Here is a 16,878-nt window from a genome sequence, read left to right as displayed (position 1 = left end):
GCTCTTGTAAACTTGGCTAACACACGATGCCTGAGATCATAACACGGTCACTACGCACTGCTAAGTAAATAAGCAGGTTAACACAAAACCATACAAAGAGCTCGATCCCATTTCCGTATCAAAGACACAAAGTGTGTCTCCATCTGGCTGACGTGTGAGAGCGCTCCCAGGACTAAGGCTCGGGAAGACGGAGACCGAAGAGGCCTCTCGGGGCTCAAGTTAGAGGGGCCTTGGTTTTCCTGTGTAGGACGATTTCAGGGAAGTATAAACTGATTACAAATTTATATACTACAATGCTTCTATAATTAGAAAAAACAAAGGTTTTATAAATTTTGAACAAGGTTACAAGAATCTGGTAGCCTCATGCCCCACCTTACAGCCCACCCCACCCAGCACACTGGCCAGCCCAGGTGCTCCGCAGCTGGCGAGGGCGCGCTGCCTTCCAGAAGGGGAACCTTCTCGGCAATCAGGCGCTGCCCGCTAGTAAACTAATGTCACGTTAGGTCTGAGACCTACCAGACCGCCGAGGAGGGCAGGTGCGCCCCCACTCCCGTTAGCGGTCACCAAGCTGCACTGTGGAAGGAGCTGGACCCCCGCTCAGCACCACTCAGCCTCCTCGTTTCTCACAGGGACCCCGAGAGGAGAGGAGTAGGGGCCTGCCCAACCCCCGCAGGGCTGGGGCGGGGCAGTGGAGGGCGAGCAGGCCCCCAGCAAGCCAGTCCTCCCACCACCTGCTCCCAGAGTCCGAGAGGGGTGGGGCGGGAGGAGGTGTAAGGTCCAGGGGAGAGGGAAAGGAGCCCATGGCTCTGGTGTGAGGAGGGGCACAGGGACTTTCAAACTTGCCCCCAACACCCGCCAAATAAGGACAGCGGCTCAGACACCACAGGGTTAACAGGGACAGGGTCCTTCGAGATCCCACATGTCACGACTCTGCTTCGTAACTGGCAGCTACCTGGCACTCGGTTAAACTGCACTCTTGTTCTCCTTCTTCCTTTTCTCTGCATACCAAATCTGATAGATAAATTGGGTGTTCTAATCTAAAAAATTCATCAGAAGGTCTCACATCGCCATGGCAACCATGTAGTCCCAGCAAATGTGAGTCCTCAGCAGAGCACTCGCCTCTTTCAGCCCACGCGGCATGGGGCTGAGGAAGTCCTGGGACCCTGCCTCGGGTTCTTTCACACCCTGAAAGAAAGGTGAGGTGCAGTCCTTCCCCTCCCGAAAGATGGGCCTTCCTCCCTCCCAAACCTCACTCTTTCCGTCTAAATAAACCCACGGCTTTCAGGCTGAGAGCCGCACACCTGTTCCCTCTGCAGGCACGCATTCCTGAGCCATGTGTGCCCTGACGATGACCTGGGAACACGGAATCAAAGTGGAACCAAGTGGTCGCCCACCTGATAGCACTCACGGCCATCGGGCCCAGGGCCTGGCTCCGCCTCCCACTCTCGTCAAACAAAGCCAGTAAGTTCCATCCTGTGCTGGGTGTGGAGCCGTGGCCACCACGCCCAGGGATGACCAAGTGACTGATGGTCACCTGCCCTAAAGAGCATGCACCTGTAGCTAAAGCCAGTTCCCCACTGCTCCCAAGCCCAGGACAGCTGGGACCTCTGCCGTCCTGCTACAGGCAAATAGGGAGGGGCAGGTATTCGGCAGTTCTCAAGCTGGACTGGGCACAGCAAACAGGTTCTGTGTTCGTTGTTCCTCTTTAATGGTCCTTGAATTCTGAGACATAACACTGTGAACAAGTAGGAAAATTCTGCCTAAAAAAGCTGAAGGCAGCCATGTGCTGCATCAGTGTCCCCGTCTCTACGTTACCTGCCTCGGCGAGCACTATGCTAAGGCAGGAAAGACAGGCCAGCTCTCGGCCGACAGCGGCCAGCACTGAAACCAGTTGTGTCTCTCAGGTTTTCTCATCCTGCAGCCAAAGGCAGGATGCAAACCTGCTTCCTGATAGGTTCCTAATTCACTCTGGGCTTTCTTCACTTTGCATATCCACATTGAAAAGAGAAACACACATATGAAATGCTCACAGCAGTGCCCTGTGTCCCAAAGTTCAGAACACAATGACAGGTTGCCCCAGAACAGTGTGCAGGTGTGTCTGGTCCTGAACGCCCCTCCGCCGAGTCCAGGCATCCACCCCCTTCATCGGAGCCCAGGCTCCCTGGGCAGCACGGAGCCCAGGTTCCAAGTGCTCTCCGAGATGACTGCCTGCACAGCCTGCACATTCTCTGACACTGGCCTTAAATCATATTATTGTAATTTCCCATAATGCTTAAATTATTTATCAGAAATAAATAGCTTGGGCTCTTTTGCTGAGCTGTGCTCTAAAATTATAAAAAGAACCATCAGACCTCTGCAGACTGCCTACAAATGAAAAAAAAATGGATATTTCAACTATTTTAAGAAAATGTCAAAAAACATCAAAGGTGTCATCTCGTAGCATTTAAATTCTCTGCATGACATCTGTAGAGAAGAGCTGTCTGCCCGGGACGTATCCCAGTGCCCAGCGGCGGACACTGGGTGGCCACCGGCCCAAAGGGTGCTAAGCCATAAGTCCCGGGGCCGCAGGGCTCCGGGAGGTGTGCCTGCAGGCCTGCAACCTGCCGCCTGCTTTCCACCGGCGCCCAACTCCAGGTCACGGGCTTTCCCTGCAGGAGGACCTGAGGGCAAACGAGTTTCCCAAAGGGCAGGTCTTTGCACAAAGGGAAGCGTCCACCGCACATCTGGGTGCAAAGGCTGGGCACGCAGGCAGCTGTGCAGCACCGTCACCCTCAACGCGCACTGAGAGCTCCAAGGGCCGGGCCCCGCGCCACCTGTGGGGCAGGCATCTCCCTCCGAGGCACATCACAGGTCAGAGTAACAGCCGACCCTCACACCGCGCATAAAAGCAAACTGCAAACACATCGACAAGCCTGAGCCACCCCGACCACAAATCCTCACCCCTCAGGGCCAGCCGGCCTGCTCCGCCCCCAGCGCCCCACTGGACACGGAGGATGCAGGCTGGCGCCCCGCGAGCGCGTGGGCACAGCAGGCACCGTCCGCGAGTTTCCTGGGAAACCGAGACACCCGGGGACGCCGTCCCACCGGGGGGGCCGTGGTTTCCAGACCAGCGGAAACCCTGCGGCGGCGGCCCCGCAGCGAGAGCGCGCGGGGTTCCCAGGCCGCGCGCCGGTCCCCACGTTGACCTCGCGAGCAGCCGTTCTCACCGTCCTCCTTGTCGTCAAACACCGGCCTCCGCGCGGTGGCCGCCGACATGGACGAGCCCATCCTTTTCTTCCACTTGCTCCACTGAAACAGGGGGCGCGGCTGTGCGCGGACATCGCCTGAGTCCCGGGTCCGGGGCTGGCCGGCGGCGGGCGGCGGCGGGGCCAGGGGCGCGTCGGGGCCGGCAGGGCGCGCGCGGCCGGGGGGCGGCGAGCCGGGGGGCGCCGCGGCGCTGCTGCCCCTGCGCTCGGCGCCGCTCCTCATGGCCAGGTCGGGGTGTGTGCCGCGGCTGGTGTCCCGGGCATGGCCTGCCCGCCGAGCGGGGAGCGGGAACTCCGGGAGAGACCCGCAGCGCTCGCCTTGCGCCCCTGGCTCTGCGCTCGCGGGTCCTGCCCGCCCGGCCGGCTCCGCCGACTGCGAGCGCGCGGGGGCGGGGCCGGGGCGGGGCCGGCGGGAAAGAGCCGGGGCGGAGCTAGCGCTGGAGGCGGAGACGGGGCGGGCCAGAGCGGGGTGCGGCCAGCGGTACCCGGTACCCGCCGGCCACCTCCCATGCAGCGCACACCGACGCGGCGGCAGAGACATGAGCGAAGAAGCGGGGTCCTTTGGCCACTGTGAACTAAGCTGGCCCAAGGAGCCCTGCCGCCCAGCCTGGGGGACCTTAAACTTCATCCTGCGGCTCTGCGCTTCCCGAGGCCGCGCGCAGGACCCGGGATGCGGTGGCGGGAAACGACCGCGCGAGGGCCTAGGCCGGTCGGCGTCAGGACGCGCAGCCCGCGGCCCAGGGTCCGGCGCCAATCCCTCCCAGCTGCCGCGCCGGGGGCAGGGAGAGAGGAGGCGGGGAGGGGGCGAGCCGGGTGCGAGAGCCCCTCCCGCGCGGCCGGCTCAGACCCTGGCTGCAAGCGCGCGCACGGGCGCGCACGGGGTCGCGGCGACGCGGAGCACACGTGCCTGCGCTCTCGGAGTCCCCTTCGCTGGGTCCCGTGTCCAGCTCTCAGAGCTGCCGGCCAGGCACCGGTCCCGAGCGGAAGTCCCTGGCGCAGGTCCGTGACTCAAGCCCGCCCGGGGATGGTGTACTGCGTCTGCGGGGGAGGGGAGGGAGCGAGGCGCGGTTTGACCTCGATGCGTCCCCTCCCTACCCGGTCCGCTTGGCCAGGAGAGACCTCGCCAATAAGGCCCTCTGCACAGCCCACGCCCCAGCAGACGACTCTCCTGTCACCTACTCCCCGCGCCTAGGACTGAAGCGTCGTTTTTGTTATGGGTTGCTTTACTCTGACTCTTTGGAGGCCTTTGCCTCCTTGGTGGCCCAGGCCGTAGAGATGGCGGTTCCTTCCTGCCCTAGGAAGCCCTGGAAGGGCCTCCTGCTGCCCCAGTGAGGACGTACCACCCACCTGGCTTACAGGCTGAGTCTCAGACCCTGCGGGTCTCTCCCCGCCGCTATCCTTCAGACCCCTGGGCCCTGTACTTCCCTCACCATCCCTCACCGACTCAGCTTCCAACCCAGCTGTGGTGCTCTGTCTTGGCTCCTCCCACTTCAGTCTCCTGCCATAGTAGGACTACACTTGTCCTCGGCCCCACCTTTGAAACTCTGTGGCCCACCTGACCAAGGAAATGTGAGCAGAGGTGATCTGTGTCGTTTCTGGGCCACACTTTAGGGGCCAGGGTCCCAACCAGCCATACATGCCTCTGGCTAAGAGTCCTGATCACTTGGGGCCCACCTGTGATCAGCTGCGGACACACAAAACCAGGGAGAGGTCAGGCACTGTGCTAAGTCATTGAGATTTGGGGGTCGCATTCCCCACAGCATGACCTGGCCGTCCAGCGCAGGTCTCCCTGCCTGGCTGACACCTGCATCCAGTCTTGACTTAAGCTCCACGAGGCAAGTTCCCTGGGCTCCAGGCTCCCAGACTGGCCTCAGCCTCCTTCAGTAGAGCTGCCGCAGCTCTCTATACGTGGCTCCCTCGCACTTTCCCAGTCAGCATATTGCCGGCACGCAGCTCAGCGCCTTCACAGAGAAGATGCTCTGTAGACTTCTGTCCGGTGCAGCAGTGAGGGCAAGAATGTTTCTGAGCGGGGGAGCTCTGAGTGGGGCACAGGCCCAGGCAGGCTGAAGCAGGGGCGCAGAGTGTGGACAGGAGTCAGCAGGTCAGGCAGCCCCCTCACCCGGGGGCTGACCAGGCTGCCACACCCCACTGGGGGCCGCTGTGACGTTCTAGAGGCCTGGAAGGGACTTAGCCTGTGAACAGAGAGGGGGAATGAAGCCAACAGAGCATCCCTGGGCCCGGGGTGCCCACCTTGACCAGGAACATACCGGGGTGAGGACAGGGACCTCTCCGTCCTGTTCCAGTGATGGGAGATAAACTTGTCCACAACACCCCGCGTGCAGGAGCACCTACACAGGATGGTGGCAGTGTGTGATCACAGGACCACCGCAGCTGGGGTGGTCAGCAGGGGTCCGAGCAGGTGACCTTGTGAAGGCCTGGGGCCCAGGAGCTGCTAGGACACTGTCACCGACCAAAATGAGCTAATGTGCGAGGACAGAAAATGGCTCGTGTCTCTGGGGGACAGCAAGTGCCCACTGAGGGCTGTGCAGAACAGCCGGGGTCTGACTTCTGGTCAAGGCTCAGCCCCTGAAACCCAAGCACAAATATGCACCAGCCTCTAATTCGTTCCCAAAGCTGTGCTTCCGGAGAGGGTGTGATTGTCAGGTAACAGCACACAGCAGAGTCTCCAGCTCTCGTGTGTACTTTGTGTGAAACCGTCATTCTGAAATTAACACTGTGGGCTTCCCACGCTGCCTGCACCTTTGTAAATAGTCCTTTTATGAAACTCCACTCAGATTTCCAATTTTAATGTGCTGCTTCCTGCTGGGAAACAGCAGAACCGGCCCCAGGAAGCAAGCTCAAGTGGGATTCCAGCCCTGGGTGGCTCACCTGTATGGGGAATCCCTGAGCCCGTTTCCTGGCAGGAAATGGGAAACCAGGGCATCCCCGGCTGTGGTGCCATCAGACGTAGCCCTGGTGGGATGTAGGACAAAGTACGTGTGGAAGGAAGGACACAGGAAAGCAACTGCTGGGTTGCCAGGTGACAGGACTGATTCTCCAGGTCATAGGGCCGCCTGGCTCCCTCTGATGAGTCCAGAGAGCACAGACAGGCAGAGGGAAACGCGCAGTGGGGAACGGGAGCCCATGGCTGCTTGACCTCTGCGGTGACAGCTCTGGGGCTGAAGCCCAAACACCCCGCTGAGCTCCGTCAGACTCCTAGTGCGTCAGTGCCCAGGGCTGCTGCGCCCGAGAGCCAGGACGTGTGGGCGAAAACAGCAGACCCTATTCTGGAGGCCAGAAGTCTGCAGTCGCGGTGTCAGCGGGGGCAGTTCCTTCTGGAGGTCCTGAGACCTCTCCCCCATCTCCTGGCGGCCCCTGGCGGCTCCTGGGAACCCTTGGCATTGCTGGCTCTAAGCTCTGCCTCTGTCATCACGTTGCCTTTTCCTCTCTGTGTGTGGTTTCCCCCTGTTCTTCCCTTGTAAGGACATTTGTCAGAGGATGTAGGGCTCACCTTAATGAGGATGACATCTTCCTAAGAGCCTTAACTTACTTCCATCTGCAAAGACCCTCTTTCCAAATGAGGTCACGTTCACAGATTCTGAGTGGACGTATCTTTCGGGGGGCCACCACTAAGCCCACTACAGTCCACCCTTTGGTCCCCCAAAATCTAACCCCAGCTCATGCACAGAATACATTCACCCCATCCCAGCATCCCCCAAAAGCCTCACAATTGGAGCATCAACTCTAAGTCCAAAATCTCATCTAAATATTATCAGCTCAAATGTTCCAAGTCTTCTCATCTAAATCAGGTATGGGTGAGACTCGGTATGACCCACCCTGAGGCAAAACTCCTCTCCATCTGTGGACCTGTGGAACTAGAAAACAAGTTACCAGCCTCCAGAGCACAATGGCGGGACAAACGTAGCACAGTCATTTCCATTCCAAAAGGGAGCCGCTGGAAGGAACACAGGAGTTACCAGTTCCCAGTAAGTTCAAATCCAGCCAGGAAAACTCCATGCAGTTTCCAGGCTGAGAAGGATTCTCTGTGGTTTGATGCTCTGCCTTCTGGGCCCACAGGGGTCCCTCCGGCCTCTGCTCTACCCTCAGGGTCAGCCTTCCTTCTTCCTCGAAGGGGAGCGCGGATTTCCAGCTGAGTCGCTCCATCAGCTCACTTCCTGCTTCTAGAATGGTGGACGTCTAACAGCCCTCCTTCACTTAGACCTGGATCTGTTCCTCTCAGTCCAAGCGAGCACTGTTTCTGCTGATACAACATTCTCAAAAGCCTTGTGAGTCCCCACGTATGTCACAGGGGTCACTGAACAAGAGGGCCTCTGCAGATCTTTCTTGGGTAACCTGGGCTCCGTTCCTGGCTTCTGCTCAGACAGCTGAGAGCATTGATGAGTCACACATCTAGTCTCTTCAGCAAAAGGTGGTCCAGCCACACCCTTGACCCGCGACTTGGAACGTGCTCTTCCCACAGCAAATTTCCTAATTTTAATATCCTTTGCAATCTGGATAGGCCAAGAATCTCCCAAATCTTTAAATGCTACTTCATCTCCACTTCACAGATCCTTCTTAATTTATCTCTTTCCTCTGACATTTTACTGTAAGCAGCGAGAAGAAACCAGCCCACACCTTTAACACTTAGCTTGTAAGTCTCCTCAGCCAGATATCCAAGCTCATCGCTGACAAATTTTGCACTCCACCCGACACTGGAGCACAATTTAGTCAAGTTTTCTGCCACTTCATAGCACGATTCACTTTTCCTCCAGTGTCCAACAGCTCCTTCCTCATTTCATCTGAGATCTGACCAGAAGCAGCTCTAACGCTCACATTTCTAGGAACATTGTGTTCATGATGGCATGTATGTTCTCTAAGACGACAGCTTTTTCTGCCCTGCTTTTTATTTCCCTCTGAGCGTTCACCAGAATAACCTTTATGGTCCAACTTTTTACCAATCGTCTCTTCAAGGCATTCCAATTGATTAGGTGAGACCAACCCAGATTGCAGAGGGTAATCTCCTTCATGTAAACTCAACCGATTGCAGATATTAACACATCTACAAAACACATGCAAAGCAACACCTAGATTAGTATTTGATTAAATAACTCCTGGCTAAGTTGACACATAAAACTAACCATTACCCCTGTGTTAGAGTCAAACATGTGTAGGGCAGAAGGGGCACCTTGAGCGTCAGATGGAGACCTCTGGGCAGACACGATGAGGTAGAAAACCTTGATGCCGGGTCTCCCTGAGCCTCCTTTGCTGGCAGAAGCAGCCCTTCTCCCCTTGGAGGAATAAGCTTTCCTGTGCACAGAGAAGCCTCTGAGTGACTGTACCTGGAGCAGGTGCCTCCCGAGCTGATGCCAGTTCTTTTCAAGACCCACCCTTAACACCCCCGTGCCTGCAGGCCCATCAGACGTTGAGATGACAACAGAGCCAGGATGCACAAGTGCAGAGACTGCTCTGGGAGGAGACGGCCTTTATGCAAAAGGAGCTACAAAACCTCACTTGTCTGTACCCAAGAGCAAGCAAGGAAGTGGAGTTGAGACTTGTTGGTCCAGGAAAGAGGAAATAAGGCTTGACAGGGCCAAATCCACTGACCCGGCTGCATGCACCAGGATTTCATAGGTTGGTCCGAGCACCTGGAGGTGGCATTAATCACCACCCAGGTTGGTAAGGGAGGGCTGACTCAGTGGTAGGTGGCACTTAAGAGATTGAAACGCCAGAATTTCCCTGGCATACTGCAGCTTTGCTCCTCGACACGCAGCACACAGGCCGCTGCAGCGGCCCCTTGGAACGGTTAGAGACGCAGAATCTTGGGCCTACCCCAGACCTGCTGAGTCAGGTAAGTATTTTTAACACAGAATTCTGTACCAAGGGAGAATATTCTTCAAAAATAAAGGCATGGGGAGCGTATAGCTCAGTAGGCCTGGCACGCACGAGGCCCTGGGTTCAATCCCAGGACCTCCATTAAAACAAACAAGCGAGGAAGTAACCCTAATTACCTCTCCCCCAAAAAACAAACAAAGATAAAGGTAAAGAAGCACATTTTTAGGTAAACAAAAATACTGAGAATTTGTCACCAGCAGACTAGCACCATAAGAAATGGAAAAAGAAGTTCTTTGAGAAAAATAAAAATCACACTATTTGGAAACTTGCATCTACACAGAGGGACAAAGAGTACCCAAAAATGTCAAGCAGGTAACTAGAAAATGCTTTTACTTTCCATACATTTTAAATCTTTAAAAGATAATTGACTGCTCAAAGTAAAAGTCATCACACCGTAGACCAAGTCTACAACACGTACAGAAGTGAATATATGACAATAGCACAAACAAAGGCCAAGAAGTTACAAAGCTCCTTCTGCTGTGTTGGAAATGGTGTCATGTCAGGCCAAGGATGGCTGCTAAGTCAAGGATGCATATTATAATCCAGAGCAATCACTTTAAAAAGTGATGAGCTAAAAACCCAATGGAAAAGGTAAACAGAGTAAGAGAAATACTCATTTTATCCAAAAGAATAACAGGAGACTTTAAAAAATAAAAAACAGATGGGACAAATAAACAGCAGGGCGAGGGTGGCAGACGTAACACAGCCACGTCAATAGTTAGTCAGTGTCACTGGACTAATAACTTCAATTAAAAGGTAGAAACGCCCAGACTGTTCTTGTCCTTATTTGGAGATGACCTGCGGATTAAGATGCATACAGGTGACAAGCTGACAAGAGGTGGACTTGTGGTGGTTAACTTCATGTCCGCTTGATTGGGCTAAGGGATGCCCAGCTCGCCAGTCAAGCCTGGTTTCTGGGTGTGCCTGTGAGGTGTTCCTGGCGGAGATTAGCGCACGAGTCAGTAGACTCAGTAAAGGAGGCGGCCCTCCCCGACGGGGTGGGTCCCAGCCAACCCACGCAGGGCCTGAAGAGAACGAATCAGCACAGGAAGAGAGAGCTCTCTCTCTTCTCGGGCTGGGACGTCCATCTTTCCCTGCTCACGGACATCAACGCTCCTGGTTCCTGGTCCTTCAGACTCTGCACTCGCCCCAGCACCCTCCCCACCCACACACCCCTCTCCCCGGTTATCAGGCCTTAGGCCTCGGGCTGAGAGTTACACCGCCAGCCCCCACCCCAGCTCCCCAATTGCAGACAGCGGCTCCTGGGACTTCTCAGCTGCCAGGACCGTGTATCCTCTCATACGTCTACATCTACGCCTGCATCTGTATCTACATCTGTGTCTACATCTGCATCTACACCTACAACTGCATCCACATCTAAGTCCACGTCTACATCTACGTATGAATCTATGCCTACATCTCCATCTACGTCATCTACATCTATATCAACGCTTATGTCTACCTCTACATCTACATCATGTACATCCGTATCTACATCTACACCCACATCAACATCCACATCTACGTCTACATCTGCATCTGTATCTACATCTACGTCTATGTGTACATCTACATCATTTACATCCACATCCTTGTCTATGTCTATGTCTACATCTATGTCCACATCTGTATCTAGATCTGCATCTACATCTACATCTGTATCTACATCTATGTCATCTACATCTGCATCTGATCTACATCTATGTCTATGTCTGTATCTATATCATTTACATCCACATCCATGTCTATGTCTATGTCTACATCTATGTCCACATCTGTATCTAGATCTGCATCTACATCTATGTCTATATCTACATCTACATTATTTACATCTACATCTATGTCATCTACATCTATATCAACATCTACATCTACATCTATATCTGTATCTACATCTACATCATTTACATCTACATCCACATCTATGTCTACATCTATATATCTGTTTATCTATCTGTCTATCCATCTATGTCCTATTGATTCTGTTTCTCTGGAGAACCCTGACTAATACAACAGCCCAAGGAATGAGCAGACTATCCCCCATCGCAGGAGATTTCCATTCTTCTCTCACAGTAGTCCACAGAACAAGCACACACATGCAGGATTACTGACACAGAAGTCTGGGGAACACTACTACACAACTTGACCGGGCTGACATCTATAGGACGTTGTAACTAACGACTGCATATCACACATTATTTTCAAGTGTGCAAGGAATATTCACAGAGATAAGTTATATCCTGGGAGAAAAAAACCCAAGTTTCAGTAAATTTCAAGGGTTTGAAATCATACAGAATATGTTGTCTGAACACAGAGAAATTAAATAAGGCATCAGCAATAAAGATACTCTAAAAGTCTACACACATTTGGAAATTTAGCAGCTAACTTCTATATAATCCATGGACCAAGTAATAAATCCTAAGGGAAATTATGAAATATTTAAAACTGAATGATTATGAAAACCAACATAATAAAATTGGTGGGATGCAGCTAATTTTAAATGCTTATATGAGAAAAATAAGAGAAGTTTAAGATCAGTGATCTAAACTCTATCTTAAGGAGCTGAAAAAACGGAGAGTAATTTAAATTCAAGAAAGAAGGAAGGAAAAGACATCAGAGCAGAAATCCATGAAAGCAATTAATGCTGGGGAAAAAATCAACAAAGCAAATTATTGTTCCCTTGGAAAAAATCAATAAAATCGACAGACTTCTGGCATTACAGAATAAGAAAAAGGAGCAAGAAAATTGCCATTTCAGAAATGAAAAAGGGGTATCACCACAGAGCCTAGAGACACTAGAAGAGTAATAAAAAGGAGTATTGTGAAAATTTTGTGCCATAAATTCACAACTCAGATGAAATGGAGAAGTTCTTTGAAGAATACAATTTATCAAAACTGACAGAACAGGAAACGTGAGGGGCCCATGTATGTAAACAAAATGGAATTTATAATTAAGAACATTCCCCCAAAGCAAACAGCAGGCGCTGAGACATCCATATGAGAACAGTAAGCCTGGACTGTACATAAACATTAACTCATAATGGGTCAGAGGCCTAAGTGTAGAAGCCTAAGCACTGGGAGAAAACCGAGGGGACTACCTGCACGGCTTTATTTTAGGCAAAGAGCTATTATTGGCTGTGACACCGAACACACGAGCCTGGAAAAACCCTAAACTGGTCTCCACTAACCTCAAAAACTTTTGTGCTTCAAAAGACAGCATTAAGAAAACAAAAAAAACAAGGCACAGACTGGGAAGAAATACTGCAAATCATATTTCTGGAGGCCTGTACACAGAATATATAAAGGACTTTTACAACTCAATTATAAGAAAACAAGCCACCCAATTAAAAGGTAGACAAAAGCCTTGAATAGACATCTGACTACTTCATACCAATGGCACATACACACATAAAACTGTGCTTCCCACCATGAATCATTAGGCAGATGAAAATTTAAACCACAGTGAGTTACTACTATATACTTACTTGAAAGGCCACAATAAAAAAGACAGACAATACTGTAGCAAACGAAAAAAAGCTTTTCCTCTATCCTCTTGTACTCAGTTCCTGGGGTATGTAAATTAAACTGACAAAAGACAGAAAGACAGGAGAAAATGCTTATTTTGTATACACAGCAGGTGGCGGGGGTCACAGAAAAGAAGTGAAAACTCAAAAAGTGATCATATCCGAGAGTTTATATACCATTTTAAAAAAGGGAAATAAATTATGGGGAAGTGACAAGACAAAGGAAAAACAGTGTGGGTTTCTAGTGAGGTGAATTGTGGGAAGATAAATACATGGAGAGAACTAATGGAAGGTAACGGTTGTTTGGTAAAGTCTGTTACACGACTCAGCTTGACCATCTCCATGGTCAGAGTGGTCGACTCTTCCTGGTGTGGGGTGAGGGAAACACCTTCAAAGAAGGAAATGGATGCCCTGCTGCTCGGCAAACGAGGGCCGGAGAGCTCCTCCCACGGGTTTTCCAGGAATTGGCAGAACTGGGATCCTTGTGTTTTGCTGATCGGAATGTAAAATGGTACAGCCACTTAGGAAAACAGGTAATTCTTTAAAAATTCAAGCATAAACTTACCAGATGAGCCAGCAATTCCACTCCTAGGAATCTGTCCAAAAAAAGAAAAGATGTGGCAACTCAAATACTCGTGCAAGAAAAGTCGTAACAATGCTCTTCTTAATATCCCCCAAGTGTAAATAGTCCAACTGTCCATCAGGGGTGAATGAATAAACCAACAGGACCTCCATGCCGTGGAATACTACTCAGCAATAAAGAGTGAAATACTGATAACTGCTACCGCACAGATGGACCTCAGAATTATCATAGGATGAAAAAAGCCTGATTCCATTGATGTGAAATACCCTGAAGATGCCACAGGGACAGAAAGCAAATCAATGCTTACCTGGGGCTGGAGGTGAGAATGAGGAAGGTCAACACTCAGATCCATGGGGATCTGGGGGGCGAGGGGGATGTGCTACAGCTGGAGCACGGTGATGGCTGCACAACTCGGTCAATTCACTAAAAGCCTTGCCTTGTGACTTTACCAACAGGCTGTGGTCTTTCGTTTCAGTTTGTCGTAGCCCCACGCTCTTCAGCGTATAATCCACATGCTCTGCATTCACCTGCTGTACCTCAGAAGAGGAGACTGCAGACAAGACGGGGTGAAGAGGCTCCGCTGGAGGGAGGAGATGCCTGCTCGCTGGGGACCCCAGAGGGAGCAGCCTTGGGTCACCTTGGCCATTGTCCCAGAGAGTCTGTAGGAGACATAGCAGCCTCACAGCCAGCTCTTCCCACAATAACTCTGCATAGTGACCACCCCAAACTTGGCAGCCACAGTGTCCAGCATCGGCCGTTGACTCGAGGTCTGCAGGGCGGCCGTGGTTGGCTCATCTCAGGGATGTGGATTCAGTGCGGTGGGTACCGTGGGCTCTCATTCTTCTGGGACCACAGGCCACTCATGAGCTTCCCACGTGAACACAAAGCTCCAAGAGCACTCAGGCCTCTGCTCCTGTCTGTCTGCTGCATCACAGAGGACGTGGACCCAGAGCTCCTGGGGGCTGGGGGCCTGCGGACCAAGGCGAGGCGCTGGGGTGGGATGGACTGGGCGCGCTGGCTGCCTGGAGGAGCGGGCCTGGGGAGGAGGCCTCACCTGTTGCGGGTCCCCGGCCCCCAGGGAGCAGGTGGGTGGCGGCCACTCAGCCGTGTGCATGACGCCTCAGTCTGCAGGCTCTCCCTGGCCACCGGCTCTCAGAGCTCGTGCCCCACCCACATTGGGGCAGACGGCGCTGCCCAAGACAGGCCCCTGAAAGGACGCGCTGGCCACTGTGAGCTGAGCAGGGCGTCTGAGGGCCCAGCCGCTGGTCAAGGACTAAGGCAGGGCCAGGAGCTGCAGTCTGCTCGCCCTGGGTTAGAACTCTTATTTCTTTTGCAGTTGAAGTTTTCATTCTTATCCTCTGTGACTGGTGAGGTTTTGAATCCTTTTCTTTTTCTTCACATTTGAAAAATAGCCGGCACTGGAACCTCAGTCCTCCAGCGACTGATGATCGGGCCCCCAGCCCCACTCTCTCGCTGTGTGGCCCCAGCAAGTCCTTAGCCTCTCTGAGCTTGAGTTTCCTCATCCATAGCAATCAGGGTGTGCACCAGGAAAGCACCTCCAAAGGGCAGAAAAACAAGGTTCCAAAGTGTCTTGCTATTAGGCAGCTGGGTCTCAGTCTACTGGGCACTTCCTAGGCCTGCTTTTTAAAAATCTCCTCTTTAGAGACATTCCTTTACCCTGAACGAGGCTTGTCTAGTGGAGTCACGCTTAACCTGAACAATTCAGCCTCCATGAACAACAAGAAGGGAGCACAAGTGCAGCGGGTGCCTTCTGCGTGCAGGCTATCGCCCACGTCCTGTCCTACCCGCCTCACAGTGACACGAATTACAGGCTGGGAGACTCGGGGCCGACGTCTCCAGTGCAGGCTCACGCGAGCGCATCGGGACGCCCGCCCGGCTCCCAGAGCGCAGAGCCCACGTATGGTGAACCGGGAGGGGCCGGCCGTGTCCACGTGTGATGTCTGCGGGCTGGTGGTGTGGCACCGCCCCATCCCGTCACCCACCATTGTCGCCCGCCCCAAACAGACGCAGATTGAAACTCATTGGCCCACACCTTTTCCCTCGGGCGCACACTGGATTCAGAGCTCTTTACATTAGACACTTTTACCTTTTCTTGGGAGAACGTCACTCTGGAGCAGGCAGGGAGGTGGCTGCCACCAGCCTGAGCTCCCCTCCAGGCCTGGGGCTGGCTGCGTCTCCACCCCCACCCCCCAGTTCTGACACACAGGAGCCACCAAGCCACCCTCCACAGTGACTGTCCTCTCATGATACCCGGTACACTTTTAAATTGAAAGTGAACCTCAGATCTGCCCTGGGGGCTTGTCAAGGGTGAGGGCCACGCGGGGAGAAAGGGTTGGGGGAGAACCCTTGTTTCTGAGGCAGTTCTACACAAACTCTCCTGAAGTCTTTGGAAGAAAGGTCCAAGTCAATTTCCTGTATCGTCCTGGTTCCTGTGGCTCCAAGCGAGCTGTCATCGCCTCGCTCTCTGACTCCGTCGTGGGGCTGTGATGCTGAGACAAGACTTGCAGCACCTCGTGTGCTTTTCAGGCCCTGGGTAAGTGCCGTCTGGCTGGGGGAGGCCACCCGCCCGGGAGAGCGTCCAGCAGCAGCTTGTAAGTGTTGGGTGGGGTATCCATACTGGGCAGCTGGGATATTTGCCCTCCAAGGTCACGGCTGTGGGTCAGTCTCTTCAGGGACCAGTCAGCTGTGTCCCCCCGATGGACTTCGCCCCGACTCGGCTGGGCAGCCAACACCGGGTGGGGGACAGGTGCTGGAGCCTGGAGCAGAGAGGCTGGGTCAGTGCAGATGCTCCACCCAGGACAGGGAAGCCTGCCCAGCATGGAGACGAGAACTTGGTGATGTTGTGGGGCCCACTCTGCCCAGCACAGAGCTTCTTCAACTCCTGGGCTAGGTGTGTGTGTAGTTCTGTGACCAACAGTGCCAGCTTCTGCAGGACAGCCACGTGCTCCATGCATCCCCGTGGGGTCCAGCTTAGGCTCCCGGTGTCCAGTTTGCTGCAGGTTCATCTGTCCTCACTGCTGCACCTTCCCTTCCAGACTACCTGCTCCGCACACTTCCAGCTGTGGCGTCAGGCACAGGGTAGCAGCCTTCAGAGACTGCCCAACCAGCCCCGCAACCGCAGGCCAAACCCCTTAACCATGTCATCCGCCAGTGGCTCCGCGCCTGACTGATACAGACTCGAGGAGGGGACCCAGACCCAGAGAGAAATACTGATTGGTTCGAGCCCTGGTGGTGGTCTCCTTTCCCTTCGGGCCACAGACTGGTCTAGGTAACATAACCGAAGCAATTCTGGCCAGATGACAGAGGCAATTATTGGGAGTGGGAGCGGGGGCGGGGGGTGCTTCTGGGAAGGATGCGTCCTTCTCCCTCTGGGCGATGGGTGTCCGTGTGAGGACGGCAACTGGGACAGCCGTCCCTGACCCCAAGAGGAAGTAGGGCTGCTGCTGCATACGGGAAGATAAAAAAACGGGAAGAGCTTTCAAGTTCTTGACGCCGGCGGATAACCTGAAATTCGAGCTTTCTCGTGTGAAAGCCGCGGTCCCCCGAAGGGCCCACCGGCCCCCGCCGCGCCCTCCTCGCGCATCCTGACTCTCCGGGCTTCAGCACACATGACC

At 53.6% G+C, this 16,878-nt stretch overlaps 1 protein-coding gene and 1 long non-coding RNA gene across 7 annotated transcripts in view; both read right to left on the bottom strand.

The window, feature by feature from the left end:
• The window catches only part of STK32C (serine/threonine kinase 32C), a 76,395-nt gene extending 72,000 nt beyond the window's left edge, over positions 1-4,395 (bottom strand). Inside the window, exon 1 of one of the 6 annotated variants that reach the window (XR_004323705.1) lies at positions 3,207-3,647. Coding sequence is in view for 4 of the 6 variants with exons in the window: in XM_032490617.1 (XP_032346508.1) it covers positions 3,207-3,468 (262 nt within the window). In the remaining 2 variants the exon portion in view is untranslated. Of the gene's footprint in view, positions 1-3,206; positions 3,648-4,152 lie in introns of those variants that run through there. The other 5 variants (XM_032490620.1, XM_032490617.1, XM_032490616.1 and 2 more) reach the window with 5 other exon arrangements.
• A 1,590-nt stretch (positions 4,396-5,985) lies between these two features.
• LOC116666900 lies at positions 5,986-15,577 on the bottom strand. The gene is made up of 3 exons (XR_004323707.1): positions 13,551-15,577; positions 13,226-13,256; positions 5,986-8,304 (listed from the first exon to the last, which is right to left on the bottom strand). It is a non-coding gene; the product is annotated as an uncharacterized LOC116666900 (long non-coding RNA).
• Between the last annotated feature and the right edge of the window lie 1,301 nt (positions 15,578-16,878).

Source organism: Camelus ferus, chromosome 11 (genome assembly GCF_009834535.1).
Source record: "Camelus ferus isolate YT-003-E chromosome 11, BCGSAC_Cfer_1.0, whole genome shotgun sequence".
In the NCBI taxonomy this organism is placed as follows: Eukaryota; Metazoa; Chordata; class Mammalia; order Artiodactyla; family Camelidae; genus Camelus; species Camelus ferus.
The sequence above is the reverse complement of the archived record's forward strand: the minus strand, read 5'-3'. Positions and strand labels throughout refer to the sequence as shown.